The sequence below is a fragment of the Amblyraja radiata genome, chromosome 16, assembly GCF_010909765.2.
Source record: "Amblyraja radiata isolate CabotCenter1 chromosome 16, sAmbRad1.1.pri, whole genome shotgun sequence".
In the NCBI taxonomy this organism is placed as follows: Eukaryota; Metazoa; Chordata; class Chondrichthyes; order Rajiformes; family Rajidae; genus Amblyraja; species Amblyraja radiata.
The window spans coordinates 31,749,282-31,772,769 of NC_045971.1; the positions used below are offsets into that span (position 1 = coordinate 31,749,282).

The 23,488-nt window shown below is 44.2% G+C and overlaps 1 protein-coding gene across 1 annotated transcript in view; it reads left to right on the top strand.

The window, feature by feature from the left end:
- The first annotated feature begins 5,182 nt into the window (after positions 1–5,182).
- Positions 5,183–23,488, top strand: part of LOC116982094 (integrin alpha-8-like) — a 132,593-nt gene continuing 114,287 nt past the window's right edge. Inside the window, exons 1-3 of the mRNA XM_033035410.1 lie at positions 5,183–5,504; positions 16,124–16,254; positions 22,314–22,411. Of these exons, the coding sequence (XP_032891301.1) occupies positions 5,314–5,504; positions 16,124–16,254; positions 22,314–22,411 (420 nt within the window). The 5' untranslated portion in view covers positions 5,183–5,313. The remainder of the gene's footprint in view (positions 5,505–16,123; positions 16,255–22,313; positions 22,412–23,488) is intronic.

Below are 23,488 nucleotides of genomic sequence, written 5' to 3' on the forward strand. Positions count from 1 at the left end.
GACGTTTTGGTTCTGAACCACTCTTCACTCTGGTGAAGTGTCCCGACCCAAAACGTCACCTAGCCATTTCTCCAGAGACGCTGCATAACCCAATGAGGTACTCCAGCACTTTGGATCTTGTTTTGTAAACCAGCATCTGCATTTCCCTGTGCTTTCAAAAACTTTCACTGTTCCTCAGTACATGTGACAATAATAGACCTAAAGCTAAATGTAAACTTGCGATGGTGATCCCTGATCCCAGCCAAGGGAAATATCATCAGTGCATTACATTAACCTGATAGACTCAGGGAGATAAAGCAATGTCAGCATCTATGGCCCATCATTAATTTCCCCTTCACAAAGAGGCAGTTAAGAGGCAACCACATTGGTGGCTCTGGAGTGACACAGGGTAGCAGCTTTCTGGTAGTGAAAGACATTGGTGAACCAGAAGGGTTTTACAACAATTCAATGTGGTTTCATTATCACCATTATTGAGAACAGCTTTTTCAAGGAGTTACATAGAAACATAGAAAAATAGGAGCAGGAGTAGGCCATTCGGCCCTTCGAGCCAGCACCGCCATTCAATATGATCATGGCTGATCCTCTCAAATCAGTACACTGTTCCTACTTTTCCCCATCTCCCATCATTCCTTTAGACCCAAGAGCTAAATCTAACTCTCTTTTGAAACCATCAGTTCCAGTTTTATTGAATTGAAATTACTCAGCTGCTGTAGGAAGAGAAACATCGTCCAGAGTTTATCAGGCTATCTTTGTGTTGTGTCTACTGGGCAAGATGGCGTCCTTGGGGTACATAGGCTGACTCGGGACTTTCGACAAGAACCGTGAATCGTTTACCTTGTACTGTGAGTGAATGGAAATGTTTCTTATTGCAAATCATGTTTCTCAATCAATGGTCCTGAACTCCGGCAGATATTTCAGTAACTTATGTTGCTATACCACATGTTGATTTAGGGCTGAATGTGCTTGGGCAAGAGTAGAATCACTTCAGTATGCAATGTCCCCTTACTATTCTGTTTGGCTGCTTAGCCCCCATTGTCTTTTCAATTTCAGAATAGAAACATAGAAACATAGAAATTAGGTGCAGGAGTAGGCCATTCGGCCCTTCGAGCCTGCACCGCCATTCAATATGATCATGGCTGATCATCCAACTCAGTATCCCGTACCTGCCTTCTCTCCATACCCTCTGATCCCCTTAGCCACAAGGGCCACATCTAACTCCCTCTTAAATATAGCCAATGAACTGGCCTCGACTACCCTCTGTGGCAGAGAGTTCCAGAGTTTCACCACTCTCTGTGTGAAAAAAGTTCTTCTCATCTCGGTTTTAAAGGATTTCCCCCTTATCCTTAAGCTGTGACCCCTTGTCCTGGACTTCCCCAACATCGGGAGAAATCTTCCTGCATCTAGCCTGTCCAACCCCTTAAGAATTTTGTAAGTTTCTATAAGATCCCCTCTCAATCTCCTAAATTCTAGAGAGTATAAACCAAGTCTATCCAGTCTTTCTTCATAAGACAGTCCGGACATCCCAGGAATCAGTCTGGTGAACCTTCTCTGCACTCCCTCTATGGCAATAATGTCCTTCCTCAGATTTGGAGACCAAAACTGTACGCAATACTCCAGGTGTGGTCTTACCAAGACCCTGTACAACTGCAGTAGAACCTCCCTGCTCCTATACTCAAATCCTTTTGCTATGAAAGCTAACATACCATTCGCTTTCTTCACTGCCTGCTGCACCTGCATGCCTACTTTCAATGACTGGTGTACCATGACACCCAGGTCGCACTGCATCTCCCCTTTTCCTAGTCGCCCACCATTTAGATAATAGTCTGCTTTCCTGTTTTTGCCACCAAAATGGATAACCTCACATTTATCCACATTATACTGCATCAGCCAAACATTTGCCCACTCACCCAGCCTATCCAAGTCACCTTGCAGTCTCCTAGCATCCTCCTCACAGCTAACCCTGCCCCCCAGCTTAGTGTCATCCGCAAACTTGGAGATATTGCCTTCAATTCCCTCATCCAGATCATTAATATATATTGTAAATAGCTGGGGTCCCAGCACTGAGCCTTGCGGTACCCCACTAGTCACTGCCTGCCATTGTGAAAAGGACCCGTTTACTCCTACTCTTTGCTTCCTGTTTGCCAGCCAGTTCTCTATCCACATCAATACTGAACCCCCAATACCGTGTGCTTTAAGTTTGTATACTAATCTCTTATGTGGGACCTTGTCGAAAGCCTTCTGGAAGTCCAGATACACCACATCCACTGGTTCTCCCCTAAGCACGCTACTAGTTACATCCTCGAAGAATTCTATAAGATTCGTCAGATATGATTTACCTTTTTAAATCCATGCTGACTTTGTCCAATGATTTCACCACTTTCCAAATGTGCTGCTATCCCATCTTTAATAACTGACTCTAGCAGTTTCCCCACTACCGATGTTAGACTAACTGGTCTGTAATTCCCCGTTTTCACTTTCCCTCCCTTCTTAAAAAGTGGGGTTACGTTTGCTACCCGCCAATCCTCAGGAACTACTCCAGAATCTAAAGAGTTTTGAAAGATTATTACTAATGCATCCACTATTTCTGGAGCTACTTCCTTAAGTACTCTGGGATGCAGCCTATCTGGCCCTGGGGATTTATCGGCCTTTAATCCATTCAATTTACCCAACACCACTTCCCGGCTAACCTGGATTTCTTGGCCAATTCACGTCTCATACCCTCAAAGTTACCTTTCTTTAAGTTCAGAACCATTGTTTCTGAATTAAAAATGTCACTCTCCATCCTAATGAAGAACTCAACCATATTATGGTCACTCTTGCCCAAGGGGGCACGTACAACAAGACTGCTAACTAACCCTTCCTCATTACTCAATACCCAGTCTAAAATAGCCTGCTCTCTCGTTGGTTCCTCTACATGTTGATTTAGATAACTATCCCGCATACATTCCAAGAAATCCTCTTCCTCAGCACCCCTGCCAATTTGATTCACCCAATCTATATGTAGATTGAAGTCACCCATTATAACTGTTTTGCCTTTGTCGCACGCATTTCTAATTTCCTGTTTGATACCATCTCCAACTTCACTACTACTGTTAGGTGGCCTGTACACAACACCCACCAGCGTTTTCTGCCCCTTAGTGTTTCGCAGCTCTACCCATACCGATTCCACATCCTCCAAACTAATGTCCTTCCTTTCCATTGCGTTAATCTCCTCTCTAATCAGCAACGCTACCCCACCTCCTTTTCCTTTCTCTCTATCCTTCCTGAATTTAGCCTTCCTAGAATTCATTGCATAGCCTTAGATATAAAGAATGGCCACTTGGATAGAGTATAAAAGGGCACCTAATTGCTAAGGTACCTCCGCTCAATGGAAATCAGCACCATCAGGAGGTAATATGAGGCAACTCGGACAAAGGAAAAGGATGCTTTCATAAAATAGACTCTGAAAACCTCAAGGATTTGAACAGAGTAGTTATTAATTATTCCTTCTGGTATATGGATAGGACAGGTTTAGAGAGATATGGGCTAAATGCAGGCAAGTGGGACTAGTGTAGATGGGACATGTTGGTTGGTGTGGGCAAGTTTGGCCAAAGGGCCTGTTTCCACGCTGTATAACGCTATGACTATATAGTCTGTCCACTGTTCCTGAATCTGTACCTCTGTTTGTCAAGCATTTGAACAGAAGAGTTTAGAAACAAAGAACTGCAGATGCTGGTTTATACCAAAGATATATATGGAGTGCTGGAGAACAAATGCTGCAGTAAGTCAGCGTGTCAGGCAGCATCTCTGGAGAAAACGGAAGGGTGATGTTTCAGCTCTGCAGTCTGAAAGCACTTAGGCACTTAGTGTCTAATCAGCAGAGTTCTTTATTTATAATTCTATCTCTGACTTGAGTAAGTGTGAACATCAAATTTGGGTTTGCTTGAAGAACCTCAATTGGAATCTTATGATTGGTTCTATTACTCCATTTTAAAATGGAATAAAGTTCTTTAAGAGTATGTACAAGGGTTAATGGTTTTGTGATAGATGCAAAGTGCAAGGTAACTCAGCAAATCAGGCAGTATCCTTGGAGAAAATGGACAGGCAACATTTCAGGTCGGGTCCCTTCTTCAGACTTAATGGTGTCGTGGTTAAGCAAAGAGCAGAGAATATATTTGAGGACAAAGATTTCAGATAATAGCCAAAGGAATTAGGAGAAGGACGAGTTATTTTTCATTTGAAGTGCTCTTACCTGCACTTGATCATCATCCTCTCTTTCTTCAGCTTCAATAATGTAATTTGCAATAAGAAACATTTCCATTCGCTCACAGTACGAGGTAAACGATTCACGGTTCTCGTCGAAAGTCCCAAGTCGGCCTATGTACCCCAAGGACGCCATCTTGCCCAGTAGACACGACACAAAGATAGCCTGACAAACTCTGGATGATTTGTCCAGCTGCTGTTTTAAATTACAGTCCCATGCATAGAAGGATCTGCGGCCTATTGTGTCCAGTTGGCAAACAACTGCGACACAGCTTTGTATTTGCTGTTTAAAATGCTAACCAATACTGACTATTGCAAAACAGTCCTGCACTGTATTTAAAATGATGAGTTCACAAACTCTATCCGATCCTCGTCGCCATGATAAGATATTACGGCTTCAGCATGTAGCTAGAAACAAGCACAGGTTTTCAGTACACGCTGTTGTCAGTGTGGGTCTTCTATACTTTACAAAAGTACACTGTGCATACTCACACATATTCACCAGACTGATAATAGACCAGAGACAATAGGTGCAGGAGTAGGCCATTCGGCCCTCCATTCAATGTGATCATGGCTGATCATCCACAATCAGTACCCCGTTCCTGCCTTCACCCCATATCCCTTGACTGCTATCTTTAAGAGCCCTATCTAATATATAGAATCTATCGCATGACACAAATCATACCATTCCTAAAGTTACAGTTACCATTATATACATTACAAAAATGGAAGTGAGATTAATTGAAATAGCTCCTTTAAAAAGCAGGGAGGGAATGGGCTGAAAATGATCTTTTACATGGCAGGAATCTGTGAAATGCTGCAGAGAGCAAGGGAGGGGTTGCAGATACAGGCATCCTTCCAATGCCAAACTACTTCTCTCTGCATTGTCAAGTCATTACATGTACTGACCAAGTTATCACAGAGATCTTGCTAACCACAGTAAAACCAGCTCCAAATATAAATGTATTTCCTGTTTGAGGAAGTGGCCTGACGTTTAGTCTCGAACACACAAAATACTAATTTTCTCAGAGGATCTGGGCTGCTGTTTGGAGCACATAGACGCCTGCCAACATGCAGCCTAGTCCCACACCAATGTTGAGCCCTCACCTTTGGCATTTGATGGGAACTCTGCTGTTATTTTCCTGTCTACCATTGCAACTTCGTGCATTCAATATCGACGCTGACAATCCAGCCGTTTACTCAGGACCTGCAGGGAGTCACTTTGGATTTTCCGTTGAGTTCTACATGCCTGAGGCTGGCAGGTAAATATCTTGTTTCTGTGTTCATAAGTTGGGAGTGAGAAATTGGTGCATCGTTCAGGAATTCAGTGATCGCTGGACAAGCATGGGGTTGCATCCACCACTTCCAGCAGCACAGGAGCTGGCAGCATGATGTCTGGGGTATATTTAAGGATAAGGGGGAAATCTTTTAGGACCGAGATGAGAAAAACATTTTTCACACAGAGAGTGGAGAATCTCTGGAATTCTCTGCCACAGAAGGTAGTTGAGGCCAGTTCATTGGCTATATTTAAGAGTGAGTTAGATGTGGCCCTTGTGGCTAAGGGCATCAGGGGGTATGGAGAGAAGGCAGGTACGGGATACTGAGTTGGATGATCAGCCATGATCATATTGAATGGTGGTGCAGGCTCGAAGGGCCGAATGGCCTACTCCTGCACCTATTTTCTATGTTTCTATGTATATTTGGATTTCGGCACGGTGTCACGGCGGTAGAGTTGCTGCCTAACAGCACCAGAGACCCAGCCTCGATCCTGACTACGGGTGCTGTCTGTACAGAGTTTGTACCTTCTCCCCGTGACCTGCGTGGGTATTCTCCGGGTGTTCTGGGTTCTACCCACACTCCAAAGACGTACAGGTTTGTAGGTTAATTGGCTTGGTAAAATTGTAAATTGTCCCGAGTGTGTGTAGGATAGGGTTAGTGTGTGGGGATCACTGGTCGGCACAGACTCGGTGGGCCGAAGGGCCTGTTTCCATGCTGTATCCGCAAAGTAAACTAAACATATAAACTAAACAGGTCACCCATTCCTTCTCTTCAGAGATGCTGCCTGTCCCGCTGAGTTACTCCAGCATTTTGTGTCTAACTAGTATTTAGGTAGGTACACAAAATTGCTGGGGAAACTCAGCGGGTGCAGCAGCATCTATGGAACGAAGGAAATGGGCGACGTTTCGGGCCGAAACCCTTCTTCAGACCGGAGTGTCCCTTCCCAGACACAAACACTTCAGGGGCTGGAGACCAAGTACGTGTGTGGGAGTGAAGGAGGACAGATGCATGTTTGAAGAATTAGACATTTCAAAATTAATGTAAATGGCAGCCGAATAAATCAGGTCCATTTTAAAAACGACAGCTTTGTGATTGAATGGAGCAACTTGGGATGATCACTGGAGAAAAACAAACACCTGGGGTTAAGTTGGAAGAATAGAAGAAGTGAAGCAAGGGTTTAAAAAAGGAAACATGAGCAAACTTTCTACACAAACGGTTAATTCAGACTTTTTGTAAAAATGGTGAGAGGGTCTGCTTTGTACATCTCGTGAAGTGAATGGATTGAATATCAGGAGATATGAACAGGCTGCTGACTTACTTTCTCCGCTCTCTCTGCCAGAGAGAGATAAATCAATGGGGTAATGTTCAGTTGTTACTGAATTGATGGACTGCATGAGGCAGGCCTCTGATGGAAGGATGAGAGCACAAGAGTTCCTCTCAGCATCTGTAGTCAAATCTCAAAATGACTATCTGCTGTTACTTCTGTTTTATTCACACTTTTGGTGTGGATACTCTTCAGTTTTAGTTTTAGTTTAAAGATGCAGCGCGGAAACAGGCCCTTTGGCCCACCAAGTCCGCGCCAACCAGCAATCCCCTCACACTAGCACTACCCTGCACACCCCAGGGACAATTTACAATTTTCCCAAAGCCCATTAGTCCACAAACCTGTATGTCATTGAAGTGTGGGAGGAAACCGGAGCACCCGGAGAAAACCCATGCAGGTCACGGGGGCAAACGTCCAAACTCTGTACAGACAGGACCCATAGTCGTGATGGAACCCAGGTCCCTGACGCTGCAAGGCAGCAACTCTACCGCTGCACCACCGTGCCACCCTGTGTTGTGCTGCTTCCCACGGTGAATCTCACACGAGGTTAAGATATATACGTTACGCAATTATTAGTCCAAGTTCCTTGATTGCTGGTGTAATAACAAAACTGCGAAATTATCATTTTCATGCATGACACACGAGCTGAAAACAGAGTGCAGGTTAATATAATGAGAATATAATATTAATTATATAATTAATAATATTATTTCCAGCACAGGAATTTCATTTCAAGCAGTTTCCTAAGTGTGGAAGTGTTACGTTACCCAATTATTTCATAGAGTCATATGTCAGGTATTGCCTCAGGTGCTGTCTGTGTGGAGTTTGCATGTTCTCCCTGTGGCTGCATGCATTTCCTCCAGGACTTCCCGCAACATTCCAAGTCTGTCCAACCTCTCCCTGTAGCTAATACCCCCTATCCAAGCAAAGTTGTGTTAAATCATACTCAGTAGATAGTGTAAGAGAGTAGACACACTGGGTCAATACACAAGAGTCGCCATGTGTTAGGCGTCATCTTGTGCCCTTCAAGTCCGAAGTTTAAAAAAAAAAATCGTCTTAACTTGGCCATAAAGGCCCGTTGCCCTGACAGTAATTGCATGACGTGTGTACGGGGGAGAGGAGGGGGTGTGGGGGGGGGGGGGGGTGGTTACGTGTAAGTGTGTATGTGTGTGTGAGAATATTGGTGGCAGTTTGTGAGTGTGTCTTTATGGACAATGAGGCACAGTTAACGTTGGCCAGTGACATTGATGGGTGGAGATGGATGTTCCAACAAGTTGTGTGTTTTCTATAGATGGAATTTGTTGATATCTTCGCTGACTTTAACCAAGGTCATTAGAGGTCATTAAACCTGCAACAACTGGGACCTGTCATCGTATTTTACAACAACCTCCTGCCATAGAATCATAGAGTTGGACACAGACCCTTCGGCCCAATTGTTCCATGCTGACCAAGATGCCCCTTCAACACTAGTCCCACCTGTTTGGCTCATATCTCTCCATACCTTTCCTATCCATGTAACAAATGCCATTCCAATATAATCTGATACTGTGAGAGCTTCCTGGAACAATCCTGGCTGTGGACTGTTTCTCTCCAAGTGCCACAATCCCGGCTTGTGGGCCATTGAATGGGAAGCAGTCTACTGTTTGTGTATCTGGTGATTCTGTATCACAGTACAGTGCAACTACAGGCCCTTCAACCCACAATGTCTGTATCAACGTAGTGCCAAGACAAACTCTTGTTTGCCTGCACATAATCCATATCTTTCCATTCCCAGCATGTGCTGATCCAAAAGTCTCTTAAATGTCACTATCTTAAGTGCCTCCACCAACTCCGGCACGGTGGCGTAGCGGTAGAGTTGCTACCTCACAATGCCAAACACCCCGGGTTCGATCCTGACTACGGGTGCTGTCTGTATGGAGTTTGTACGTTCTCCCTGTGACCGCATGGGTTTTCTCCAAGATCTTTGGTTTCCTCTCACACTCCAAAGACGTACAGGTTTGTGGTTAATTGACTTGGTATAATTGTAAATTAACCCCAGTGTGTGATGGACTGGGCTACATCTACAACTCTCTGTCATTTCTTGTGGTCTTGGGCAGAGATGTTCCCAAACATGATGCAACCTGGCAGAGTGCTTTCTGTGGTTTATCTGTAGAAGTTTGTAACAGTCATTGGAAACATGCCTAGATTCCTCAGCCTCACAAGGAAGTTGAGGCATTTGTGAGCCTTCCTGGCCATCACATCAATGTAGTTGGTCACAACAGATCATTGGTAATATTCCTGACAAGGAACTTGAAGCTCTTGACCATTTCCCCTACGGCACCATGATTGGGGCATGTTCTCCACTATTGAAGTTAATCTCTAGTTCCTTCATCTTGCTGACATAGAGGAAGAGATTTTTGCCACGAGGTTCTCTATTTCCTTCATGTATTCCATCTCATCATTGTTCCTGACTCCCCCCATCACAGTGGTGTCAGCGGCAACTTGTACTTGGAATTAGAGCTCAATTTAGCCCTAGTTTAGTTTAGTTTAGTCTAGAGATACACTGCGGAAACAGTCCCTTCAGCCCACCAAGTCCATGCCAGCCAGCAAACCCCGCACATTAACACTACCCAACACACTAGGGACAATTTTACATTTATAACCAAGCCAATTAACCTACAAACCTGTGCATCTTTTGAGTGTGGGAGGATACCATAGATCTCGGAGAGTTACTCGGTGACACAAGCAGCATCTCTGGAGAGAAGGAATGGGTGACGTTTCGGGTCGAGACCCTTCTTCAGACCTTTTCACAGACGGTCTGATCACAATGGATTTTCTGTTTTGTGGGACAGCTGCGAATATATTTTGTGTGTTTTCTCTGCACATTACAATAGTGAGGGGCTTTTAAATATCCACGGTTGACTATAAAAGTAATTTGAGGGAGTTTGAAACCATGGAAATTTGCTTTATCAAAAAATTCTAACAGTACTCAGCAGATTGAATTGAAATCGTTGCCAAGAGTTTGGATCATTTTGCACCTTTTCTACTCATAAATCATCCGTAAAAGATTAGAAGATACACAAAAATGCTGGAGAAACTCAGTGGGTGCAGCAGCATCTATGGAGCGAAGAAAATAGGCAACATTTCGGGCCGAAACCCTTCTTCAGACTAAAGGATTAGATGTGGGTTAGATTGCACTTGAAATAGCTTCTGAATAAAGTTACAGCCATTGCAAAATTAGCTGCAGCATTTCAATGCAATTCCCCTTGGTTTTACAACAGTCTGTGTGCTCCCATGTGTCCAGAAGCTGGAATGCATGCACTTTTCATTTTACTGCCATAAATTTGGTTGTTTTTAGTATAAGTTAGTGTGGAGCTACAGCGCCGAAACAGGCCCTTCAGCCTACCGAGTCCGCACCAACCAGTAATCCCTGCACATTAACACCACCCTACACACTCCAGGGACAATTTACATTCACACCAAGCCAATTAACCTACAAACCTGTACGTCTTTGGAGTGTGGGAGGAAACCAAAGATCTCGGAGAAAACCCACACGGTCACGGGGAGAACGTACAAACTCTGTACGGACAGCACATGTAGTCGGGATCGAACCCGGGTCTCTGGCACTGTAAGGAAGCAACTATACCACTGTGTCACCCTGCTGCCCATTCAATCGTTTGTCGAATGGAATAGTGTAAAACAGTAAACGTCATGCAACTGCTTACACGTGTGCCTATTTAAAGGATATTAAGGGGGCTGACATTTTGACTTGAAAGCTTCATAACTCACTGCAGACTGCTCAATTGCCTTGCAGATGCAACTCAAAGTGAGCACTATTCCAGCATTTAACTACTCACTTACTGTAGCACGTGATCCTGTTAAGAATACTTCATTTGCAACCTTTTCTAGTTTAGTTTTTAGTTAAGAGATATAGCGTGGAAACAAGCCCACCGAGTCCGCACCGGCCAGGGATCCTCACACATTAACACTATCCTACACACACTAGGGAAAATTATTTTCCGTTTAGACCAAGCCAATTAACCTACAAACCTATACGTCTTTGGAGTTTGGGAGGAAACTGAAGATCTCAGAAAAAATCCGACGCAGATCACAGGGAGAACGTACCAACTCCATACAGACAGCACCTGTAGTGAGGACCGAACCGGGGTCTCTGGCGATGTAAGGCAGCAACTCTACCACTGTGCCACCATGCCTTATTTGAAGAGACATGGCAAGACACACCAACGACTACCACATCAGTATTACTTTCCTCTGCATAATGAAGGCTTGCATCGGTCTTGTATCTGTCCCAATAGAGGATGTATTTCCATGGTATTAGTGGGAAGATACTAGCATGGATAAAAGATTGGCTGACTGGCAGAAGGCAAAGAGTGGATACACAGGGAGTTCTTTCTGGTCTGCTGCCGGTGACTAATGATGGTCCAGAGGGGTCGGTGTTGGGGCCGCTACTCTTCACATTCTGGATGATGGAATTGATGGCTTTGTGGCTATGTTTGTGGATGATACGAAGATAGGTGGAGAGGCTGGTAGTGTTGAGAAAGCAGAGAGTCCACCGAAGGACTTGCACAGGTTGGGAGAGTGGGCAAAGAAGTACAAAAAAGGAATGCAGTGAGGCAACATATTTTCTCTCTTTCGCAGTTATGATGAAGAGCACCAAAGCTGAAACGTTAACTTAATTTTAACATTTGCAGTAGCCTGCTAGTGCCTCGTATCACTACATGTAACACATTACTCCGATCTAATCTCCGGTGACAGTCTGTCAGTTGCTGCCATAGCTGTCTGGTGTAGTGACTCACTGTGGTCTTCACTGTGCCCCACTGCCATAACTTCTTCAGACTGCCTTGAAACCTCACCCATACCTTCTCTCCAGAGATGAGTTACTCAAGCATTTTGTGTCAATCTTCGATGTAAACCAGCATCTGCAGTTCCTTCCTACACATCACATGGACCAATTTCTTAATATTGGTATCTCGACTGAGCACAAGGGGGTTTGGAACAGGAATGTTTAAGCAATGAAGGGCTCACATTTTATTTTCACAATGATTTTTATTGAAGGCACGGGTAAATTTAACAAGAAAAAATCTCTTGGTCTGAAGTTGTTGCAAACTAAATCCCATCAAATGTAATTTCTGCTCTAGTGCCTTTCCAAGTGTGGTTAACAGAACCCTTCGTCAATCTTTAGGGACATTCTACAGTGCAGTGAAGGGAAGGTGAATAGATACATGGATATGAAAACCATATTATTTATTAAATGTCTGCTGGTAAATTAATAATAATAATAACCTTCACACATCCAGATTGGAAATGCTTTAGCATGGTTTTGTTTTTAGTTTAGAGATACAGCGTGGGTACAGGCCCTATGCCCACTGACTCCACATCAACCAGCGATTACCTCATACAATAGTACTATCCTGCACACTGGGGACAAATTACAAAAGCTAATTAATCTACAAACCTGTCTTTGGGATGTTGTAGAAACCCGGAGAAAACTCACTCGGTCCCAGGGAGAACGTACAAACTCCATACAGACAGCATCTGTTGTCAGGATCAAATCCTGGTCACTGGTGCTGTAAGGCAGTTTATAGAGAGGTCTTTGATATTGTGAGTTTATGTAAAGATTTAAGAGTCATTGATCTGAAACTCCATTTTAATATTCAATGTTTTATGTCATTGAAGGAGACAGAGGCAATGGGAAGTTAGGCAATCTGATATTAAAATGAAATGCTGTCATACTGTACATGGGTTAATGGTACACAATGCCAAATGACAGTATCTTAAGTCATCCAGTCATCTACACCCTCATTATACCAATTAGTAATTCCTTAATTTATCTCAATTACTACTTTCACTGTTGCATCAGTCAGTAAAATTTCAGCTGCAAATATTAACCCATCAGCTATCTGCATCGAGCTATTTTGTATATCACCCAGACAATGAATAACCACATAACGTTGAATGCTTTCACTGATTTAAGCAACACTCATTTTTGTGCTCTTTAGTTACAAGAGTAATATTGGTATAGAATTACACCATTGGAAATAAACATTTTGAGTCATCACCGATCATCAACCATTGTTCCAGATTCCATCACTCACATACATACTGGACACAACTTACTGTGGCCACTTAACCTACCAACCCTACCAGTCTGAAGAAGGGTCTCAACCCGAAACGTCACCCATTCCTTCTCTCCAGAGATGATCCCTGTTCTGCTGAGTTACTCCAGCTTTTTGTGTATATCTTTGGTTTAAACCAGAATCTGCAGTTCCTTCCAACACAACTATACTTACAGTGGCCAATTAACCTGCCAACTATACTCGTATATGGAATGTGGGAGAACATGCAAACTCCACACAGACATTTCCAGCCATCATGATCTCTGGTCTTTGGTGCTAGGAGGCAGAGGTTCTACTTGCTGCAAACCCTCAGCCTCTCCTGTTGGCCCACTGCACTAATATCCCCCTCCCATTCCTCAGGTCTTATTAAGCTAGTACCCTGTATTCCAAGGATCTCCTGGCATTGTAAGTGTGCCAGTACGGTCTGTAGCATTGGTTGATAGTAGGGTCACCCAGGGGCTGGGAGACTCCACTGGCACATCAAGGTCTACGGGGAGAAAACATAGAAAATAGGTGCAGGAGTAGGCCATTCGGCCCTTCGAGCCAGCGCCGCCATTCAATCTGATCATGGCTGATCATCCAAAATCAGTAATCCATTCCTGCTTTTACCCCATATCTGTTGATTCTGATAACCCTAAGAGCCAAATCTACTGTAACTTTCTCTTGAAAACATCCAGTGAATTAGCCTCCACTGCCTTCTATGGCAGAGAATTCCACAGATTCACAACTCTCTGGGTGAAAAGGTTGTTCCTCATCTCAGTCCTAAATGGCCTACCCCTTATTATTGTGCCACACGGGGGAACCCTGTTGGATCAATGGGAGATCACCCAGCAAATGAACTCAAATTAGTTTGTGTTAGAACGAACTGCAGATGCTGGTTTGCATTGAAGATAGACACAAAATGCTGGAGTAACTCAGTGAGACAGGCAGCATCTCTGGAGAGAAGGAATGGGTGACGTTTTGGGTCAAGACCGTTCTTCTGACTGAGAGCCAGGGGAGAGGGAAACTAGAGATATGGAAGGGTACAAAGAGAATGTATGGTGTGAAAAGAACAGATTCTAAAAAGACGTTGATCAAGGAAATGTCGAATTGTTCATTGTTGGCTGAGGGGAAGGTGACAACGAGGCATACAAACAGTAAAATTAATCAGGAGGACAGTGAAACTAGTCGGAGAATTAGGGTGGGGGAGGGACGGAGAGAGAAGGACTTCTAGTTCAAGTTCTACTTGAAGTTAGAGAAATTAATGTTCATACCACTGGGGTGTAAGCTGCCCAAGCGAAATATAAGGTGCTGTTCCTCCAATTTGCGCTGGGCCTCACTCTGACAATGGAGGAGGCCCAGGACAGGAAGGTCAGTGTGGGATTGGGGGGGGGAGTTAAAGTGTTGAGCAACCGGGGGATCAAGTAGGTCCAGGTGGACTGTGCGGAGGTGTTCAGCAAAACGATCGGCGAGCCTGCGCTTGGTCTCGCCGATATATAGGAGTCCACTGCTGGAACAGTGGATACAGTAGAGGAGGTTGGAGGAGGTGCAAGTGAACCTGAATTAGTTTGCTGAAATCTGGGTAAGAAAAGTTCATAGTTGTTGGTTCAGCCCTGGGCTGTGACTTATGTTGCAGCGTCCTATCACTGTGCATGAATCAACGTGCAAATTCAACTCATTGCTGGAGACATGAAACAAAGATTGTGAACGATTAATGGAAGAGCCAGGAGATGGGTTAGGCTACAGAATGAAAGGAAGATAAATCTTCTTCGATCCCACCACCAATCTCATCTTCCCATCTGTACCATTTTCCGCCAACCGCAAAGACCACTCCCTACACAACTTCTTGGATCACTAATCCTTTCCCACCCAAAACCACCCCCTCCTCCAGGTACTTTCCCCTGCAACCACAGAAGATGTAACACTTGTCCCTATACCGCTTCCGTCGCCTCCATCCAGGGAACCCAGCAGGTTCATGTGCACCTCCTCCAACTTCATCTACTGTATCCAGAGTTCCCGATGTGGCCTCCTGTGCGTTGGTGAGACCAAGCGTAGACTCGGCGACCATTTCGCCCAGCACTTGCACTCGGTCCGCCAAGGCCTGCTGGATCTCCCGGCTGCTAACCATTCTCCCCTTCCCGTTCCCATACCAACCTTTCTACACTGGGCCTCCTCCATTGCCAGAGTGAAGCCACATGCACACTGGAAGAACAACACTTCATATTTTGATTTGGTAGCTTACAATCCAATGGTATGCACATTGAATTCTCTAATTGTAGAAAACTACAAAACTCTCTTGCTCTCCCTTCTACCTCCACATTTCCCCCCTTCCTACACGCCCCCCCCCCCCCCCTACTCTCTCATGTGCCCCAACTGGACTCGCACCTATTTCTCGCCTCCCTCTTTCCCTTCAACCTACATTCCTTCATCTAGCTTCACAATTCACAACTGTTCGATCCTTTTGTCTCACACCTTCTCGCCTGTATCCACCTATTACTTTGTTACTTGCCATCGCTATACTAGTCCCACCTGCCTGTGTTTGGCCCATATGCCATTAAACCTGTCCTATCCATGTACCTGCCAAAATATTTCTTAAACAATGTGGTAGTGCCCGCAAGCTCATGCAAGCCACCACACAGCCAGAGAACTGTGCAGAACTGCCTGGTCCATGCATCAGATTGTCAGACCAACATCAAGTGTGATGTCTTTGAATCACACCAAAGCTAACTTGAAGATAGACACAAAATGCTCGATTAACTCAGCAGGACAAGCAACATCTCCGGAGAGAAGGAATGGGTGATGTTTCGGGTCAAGACCCTTCTTCAAATTCGACCCAAAACGACACCCATTCCTTCTCTCCAAAGATGCTGCCTGTCCCATTGAGTTACATCAGCATTTTGTGCCTGTCTTCACTTTAAACCAGCATCTGCAGTTCCTTCCTACACAAAGCTAACTTGAAGTCAAGTACACCTATGTGTAGGCAGACAACACCAGAAATAATTTGTTTACTCTGTTCTCCTTAAGATTCATGATTTGCTTAAGTGGTGTCATTATTGAAGGAAATAAATCAAAAGGTCTTCACATTAGTGAAGTCAAAATTAATTTAGGGTGATTAACAACCAGAGAAAGTGAAAGGTAGTATGTTGGATGAATGCTTTTAAAATATTGCCTTGCCTGTTTTCAGTCCAGGTATCCTTATTGGAGCTCCAAAGGCAAATACAACCCAAGAAAATGTAATTGAAGGAGGAGCAGTGTTTCTCTGCCCTTGGTCGGCTAATGGAAGTCTGTGCAGTTTAATACCATTTGATACCGAAGGTAAGATATCAGTTCAACAGGTAATTCAGTGAACTCAGGAAGGCTGAAGGCCCTGGACACTTATGTTACAATATTTCGGGCCCACTGCCGTGTTTGTAAAGTTCAGGAACACCATGATTTACCTAAATCCCTCTAACCCTTACATCCCCTCTCTCTCCATCCCTCCCCCACCATAGTCGACGTACTAGTTTCACTGTCGTCCTGTTGCATTTCATTGTTTGTATCACTCATTATCATCTGACCCACAGCCAACAATGGGCCATTGTGGGCTTCACCTTTCTTTCATCGTCGTTGCTGGCTTTGATTTGTCCTTTTGCAAACCTTTCATTCATGTTTTATATGTACCTTTTCATATCTCTCATTTCCCTCTCCCCTGACTCTCAGTCGGAAGAAGGATCTCGACCCGAAACGTCACCTATTCGTTTTTCTCCAGAGATGCTGACTAGCCCACTGAGTTACTCCAACTTTATGTGTCTGTCTCTTTAATATTGAAACATATAAGATTATTTAGGGTTTGGACACGCTAGAGGCAGGAAACATATTCCCAATGTTGTGGGAGTCTAGAACCAGGGGTCACAGTTTAAGAATAAGGGGTAAGCCATTTAGAATGGAGACGAGAAAAAACTTTTTCATCCAGAGAGTTGTGAATCTGTGGAATTCTCTACCTCAGAAAGAAGTGGAGGCCAATTCTCTGGATGATTTCAAAAGAGAGTTAGATAGAGCTCTTAAAGATAGCGGAGTCAGGGGTCATGGGAAGAAGGCAGGAATGGGGTACTGGTTATGGATGATCAGCCATGATCACAGTGAATGGCGGTGCTGACTTGAAGGGCCAAATGGCCTCCTCCTGCTCCTATAATCTATTGTCTATTGTCAGTTGGGAGTAGAACTCTTCTGTATTGATTGATGTAAATCATGGTTTACAGTATATGGAGAAATATACAAATGCGGAGCCAGTGAATGCTACACTTGTTGAGTCATGCCCACACTTAAAATGAAGAAAGACACAAAAAGCTGGAGTAACTCAGCGGGACAGGCAGCGTCTCCATAACCCAATGGCTCACTGAGTCAATTGAGCAGAGTTGGGGAATTGAGAACCATAGGTTTAAGGTGAGGGGTGGGGGGAGAAGACTTAATAGGAATCTGAGGGGCAACTATATCACACAAAGGGTGGTGGGTGTAGGGAACGAGCTGCCAGAGGAGGTAGTTGAGGCATGTTCAATCGCAATGTTTAAGAAACATTTAGACAGATACATGGAAAGGACAGGTTTGGAGGGATTCAGGCTAAAAGCAGGCAGGTGGGACTAGTGTAGATGGGACATGTTGGCCGGTGTGGGCAAGTTGGGACGAAGGGCTTGTTTCCACACTGTAAGACTCACTATGAGTGACTCTATGTGACTATGAGGCACTCTATGTCTCTGTGACTCTGTAATGCTCAGACAGTACAGAATAAGCTGTACAGTAATAGTCAGACAGCACAGAATAAGCTATTACAGAATAAGCCCCTGTCCCACTTTCACGTCCTAATTCATGACCTCTGACGACCTCAAATGACTTTAAAAATATCAAGGTCGCGGTAACCTACAACCTCCTACGACTCCCATGACTATGTTTACGGCCTTTTAAAACTATGTCTACGACCTTCTACGACCCCCCTTGACCTCAGTCTTCCACATCTAAGACCAACTACGACTAGCTACGAGTGGAAAATGATCACATGATAAAATGATGTCATGTTTGCATTTTTTATCTCGGGCCAGTTACCGACCTACAGTCGACCACCTACGACTACCATCACGTCCTACTACGACCTACCTACGAGTAAAAAGTATCAATTTTTTGCATCGGAGTTTGCGTGTTCTCCCCGTGACCCACGTGGGTTTTGTCCAAGATCTTTCCCCCCCCACATTCCAAAGAGGTACAAGTTTGTAGGTTAAAAGGCTTGGTATAATGTAAATTGTCTCTAGTACGTGTAGGATTGTGTCAGTGTACGAGGATCGCTGGTCGGTGCAGACTCAGTGGGCCGAAGAGCCTGTTTCCATTCTGCATCTCTAAACTAAACTAAACTAAACTTAATTATCCTGCCTTCATTTGACTGTATTGTCACCCCTCATCCCACCTCTTAAATGAGCAAATCTGCGATCCTTTTGCGTAAAATTACAACCGATTAATTTCAAGGTTTCAAGGTGAGTATATTGTCACATATACCAATTAAGGTACAGTGAAATTTAGATTGTCATACAGTCATACTGATAAAAAACAACAAGACACCCAAATAAGTCTTTAACATGAACATGATCCATATAACCATATAACCATATAACAATTACAGCACGGAAACAGGCCATCTCGGCCCTACAAGTCCGCGCCGAACAATTTTTTTCCCTTAGTCCCACCTGCCTGCACTCATACCATAACCCTCCATTCCCTTCTCATCCATATGCCTATCCAATTTATTCTTAAATGATACCAACGAACCTGCCGCCACCACTTCCACTGGAAGCTCATTCCACACCGCTACCACTCTCTGAGTAAAGAAGTTCCCCCTCATGTTACCCCTAAACTTCTGTCCCTTAATTCTGAAGTCATGTCCTCTTGTTTGAATCTTCCCTATTCTCAAAGGGAAAAGCTTGATCACTCTCATCATTTTAAAGACCTCTATCAAGTCCCCCCTTAACCTTCTGCGCTCCAGAGAATAAAGACCTAACTTATTCAACCTATCTCTGTAACTTACTTGTTGAAACCCAGGCAACATTCTAGTAAATCTCCTCTGTACTCTCTCTATTTTGTTGACATCCTTCCTATAATTGGGCGACCAAAATTGTACACCATACTCCAGATTTGGTCTCACCAATGCCTTGTACAATTTTAACATTACATCCCAGCTTCTATACTCGAACAATGCGCTGCAGCCTCCGGATGTCGTGCTTGGTGGCTGAGCCAAACCACACCATGATGTAGAAGGTGAGGACAGACTCCATGATGGCAGTATAAAACTGGACCATCATTGCCTGTGGCAGATTGTGTTTTCTCAGCTGCCGCAGGAAGTACATCCTCTGTTGTGCCTGTTTGACTGTGGAGTCGATGGTGGCCCCCCATTTAAGGTCCCTGGAGATGATGGTTCCAAGGAACTTAAATGACTCCACAGATGTGACTGTGGTGTTGTTGATGGTGAATACTATTAGCTGAAGAAGACGCGAAGAGAAGGAAATGTTGTAATTAGATTGTAAATTTTCGCCTTGCGGAAACAGTGCATTAATTTTTCAATACACTGAAAATATTGATTTTTAATTTGGTAATTTTTAATAATGTTGTACACTCAACTGAAATTGAACAGTAGAATGTTTATGTTCCCATCATAACTTTTACAATGCAATTAAAAATTTCAGCAATGTTTGTTTTCTCTTTTTTTTGTCTGTGAGCACGAAAGAACAAAGCTAACAAGATAACATAGAGGTGGTGTCTTGGTGACACTCATTCCAGTGCTGGCATGTGCAGTTATTCACTGCAGCCAAATGATTTAACAACGTGGCTCACTTGGATGTGCCAACTAAGATGTCCCTTTAGTGAGTGAAAGATGATGGTGAAGGAATATTTTGAGGTATTTTACGAATATTTTGGGGCCACACAGTGGCGCATTTGTAGAGTTGTTTCCTTACAACGCTAGAGATCCGGGTTCGATCCTGACCATGGGTGCTGTTTGTATGGAGTTTGTACGTTCTCCCTGTGACCACATGGGTTTTCTCCGGGTGCACCGGTTCCTTCCCACAATTCCAAACATGTGCGGTATTGTAGGTTAATTGGCTTCTGTAAAAATTGTAAATTGTAAATTGTGAATTTTAAGTTGGCCCTAGTGTACGGGGTGATCGCTGGTCGGCATGGACTTCATGGGCTGAAGGGCCTGTTTCCACGTTGTGTTTCTAAAGTCTAACGTAGAGTCTAAAAATGATGGAGATAGGCCTCAGATTAACCATAATTCTTGAATGACCACACCAGATACTTGTATCTGTGCAATGACAATAAAGTTGAATTGAATTGAATTGAATTGAATCAAGGGAGCACAAGGGATTCCTCCTTCCTGTCGGGAACATCATGGAACATCAACATTATGGAACATCAACACAATATGAATTTACTCACTTTATAACACATTTGCAACAAGCCTTACTTTTCTTGGCTGTATCTGTATTTGGTATTTATATTATCCTAATGGTAGTTCTGTTTCCAGTGGTATTGGTTGAAGGTCAACTGATGAGGAGAAACCTTTCTCCTACTTTTCTGGAGAATATCTGCTGCTTCACTGAGCATCTTAGAGAGCATAGAAACATAGAAAATAGGTGCAGGAGTAGGCCATTCGGCCCTTCGAGCCTGCACCGCCATTCAATATGATCATGGCTGATCATTCAACTCAGTATCCTGTAACTGCCTTCTCTCCATACCTCCTGATACCTTTAGCCACAAGGGCCACATCTAACTCCCTCTTAAATATAGCCAATAAACTGGCCTCAACTACCTTCTATGGCAGAGAATTCCAGAGATTCACCACTCTCTGATGCCTCTGATGCCTCCAGTCTTTCACCGAATTCAATGTTGAGGTGTATTCTGAAGATGATTAACTACTCTGTACATGCGAGAGACTACAGATGGTGCAAGGTACATGCAAAGGGCCCCGACCCCAAACGTCAACTGTCCATTTCCCACCACAGGTGTTGCCTGACTCGTTGTAGTTCATCCATCAAATACTCTGCAGATATTCTCAGTTGAAGACTGGATTTGGTTCTGTTCGGACATCCTCCATTGCCTCACAAACCTCATTGTTTTTGACGTAATTTGAGAATAGTTATTTGAGCAAGTTCTTAGTTCATTGAACAGTAAGATTCTTCATCAGCTGAAGAGCAAGTGGGAAATGGGAGTGGAGAGAAACATCGTCAATGTGGATGTGGACACTTGGTCATGGTGAGGATGGACATTGTGGGGTGGATATGGAGGTAATCTGGTGGCGCTGTTGATGGCTGCCTCCGCCAGTCTGGTTATCTTTTTATTTTTTGTTATGTTTAAAGTATGTTCTTGGAGTTTTTTTTTGTATTTTTAGTATTTTATGTGGGGGGAAGGGGGAAACCGTCCTTCAGTCACTTCCTGGCGAGGATGTGACTATTATCCGAGTCGCGCCCTCGCCCCCCTCCTCGCCTCCCTCCTCGCAGCCTACCAACTGGGTTGGCGCAGCCTTTCCTGCCGGGACCGGACCAGAGCATCAGCAGCGGCGGAGCAGCGCTGGATACATCGCGGAGCGGGCGAGGCCTTACCTGGATCGCCGTTTGGAGCTCCGGAGTGTTGGGCCTGCTGCATCGACATCGCGGAGCTGTGGTTTGCGGAGCCCCCAGTGCGGGCGGCGCTGACTTCAATATCGTGGAATCCTGGGACCCTTTGCCGGGGGTCGCCAGCGTGAATCTCTGCCCAGCTCGGCCTGTGGACCGGGAGCCGTGGGCTCCGGTGGAAGGTGGCCGATTCAGAGGTCCAGGCCGCTGAGGATGTTCTACCTTTCGAACTCGGGGTTCCATCGTTCCCGGCAAGAGGGCCTGAACATCGGGCCGCCTGTAGTGGCGACTGCGGAGGGCTCGGGAGGCCCCGACCACGGGTGAACATTGGGTAACATCAGTGAGGAGGTTGACTGGACTTTGGTTCCTTCCCTCACAGTGGGGAACTTTGGTACCGCTGTGGGGATGTTTGTGTTGTGGACCACTGTGTTCTGGGTTTTTGTGTTTGTTTTATTTGTATGACTGTAAGGGAAATAGCATTTTGTTGTCTCTCAATTGAAGACAATGACAATAAATTGAATCAAATCAATCAAATCAAATCAATATAGGGTGGATACAGGGTCAGCGCGGGCGGGCTGGATATATATTGTCAGGGTGGGGGTAGATATTTGGTCAGGGTGGGGTGATTATATGGTCAGATAGGGAATATAATGATTTAAAATTAATTTAATGTCCAGCAATTAGTTGATTGCCTTTTATCCATTAGCGCTGATGCAGTGCTGTAATAACTTGCAATTTTTCACGCAGGTAACCGGCACATTGACAGGATAGCGGAAATTATGATGGATCACAAATCTAACCAATGGTTTGGAGCAACTGTCAAAGCTTACAAGGACAAAATTGTGGTTAGTTCATTTGATACAAATCTGCAGTTCATAAGTTCATAAGTTATATGAGCAGAACAAGGACATTTGGCCCATCAAGTCTATTCCGCCATTCAATGATGGCTGATCTATCTATCTAACCCCATTCTCCTGCCTTTTCCCCATAACCCCTGACACCCTTACTAATCATGAAGATATCAATCCCTGCCTTCAAAATATCCATTGACAGTCTCCACAGCCATCTATGGCAATGAATTCCACAGATTCACCACCCTCTGACTAAATAAATTCTTCCTCATCTCATTCCTAAAGGTACGTCCTTTAATTCTGAGGCTATGACCTCTAGTCCTAGACTCTCCCACTGGTGGAAACATCTTCGCACATCCACTCTATCCTGGCCTTTCACTATTAGGTAAGTCTCAAGAGGTTCCTCCTCATCCTTCTGGTCCAGCGAGTAGAGGCCCAGTGCCCAACACTCATTCCTGGGATCATTCTCAAAGAAGATTGTGGTGGTATTTCCTGTGCACCTGAGCCCAGGGCAGTAACACACAGCACAAACAATCAAGGAAACTCAGGTGAAAGGAAAGAAAATCACAGAAGTTTTCTTTTCATTCTTAAATGCGCTGTGTCAATTTTATATGAATGAAGGATTAAAACTTTAATGTTCCTGTTCATGAGGGATAGTTGGAAGGAGTCTGCACTTTCTATTCAGATAATGAATGACCTTCATTTTCATTTCCTTCAACCCTATTTTATATTTTCTCAAATTTAAAGGAGAGATGTGTTAGAAATGTTAATGTAAATAGAGTGGTGAATTGGATTTCCCTTTCAATTATGTTCCCGTGGGAGATCATTCCCTTATGTATTGGGCAGTTTGTAGGAGGCACTGATGATTCTGTGTTGAATATTGTGTGTAGGAACTGCAGATGCTGGTTTAAATCGAAGATAGACACAAAATACTGGAGTAACTCAGCCTGAAGAAGGGTCCCATCCCAAAACATCACCCATTCCCTCTCTCCAGAGATGCTGCCTGTCCCGCTGAGTTACTCCAGCTTTTTGTGTCTATCTTCTGTGTTGAACATTAATACGGGAGGTTGT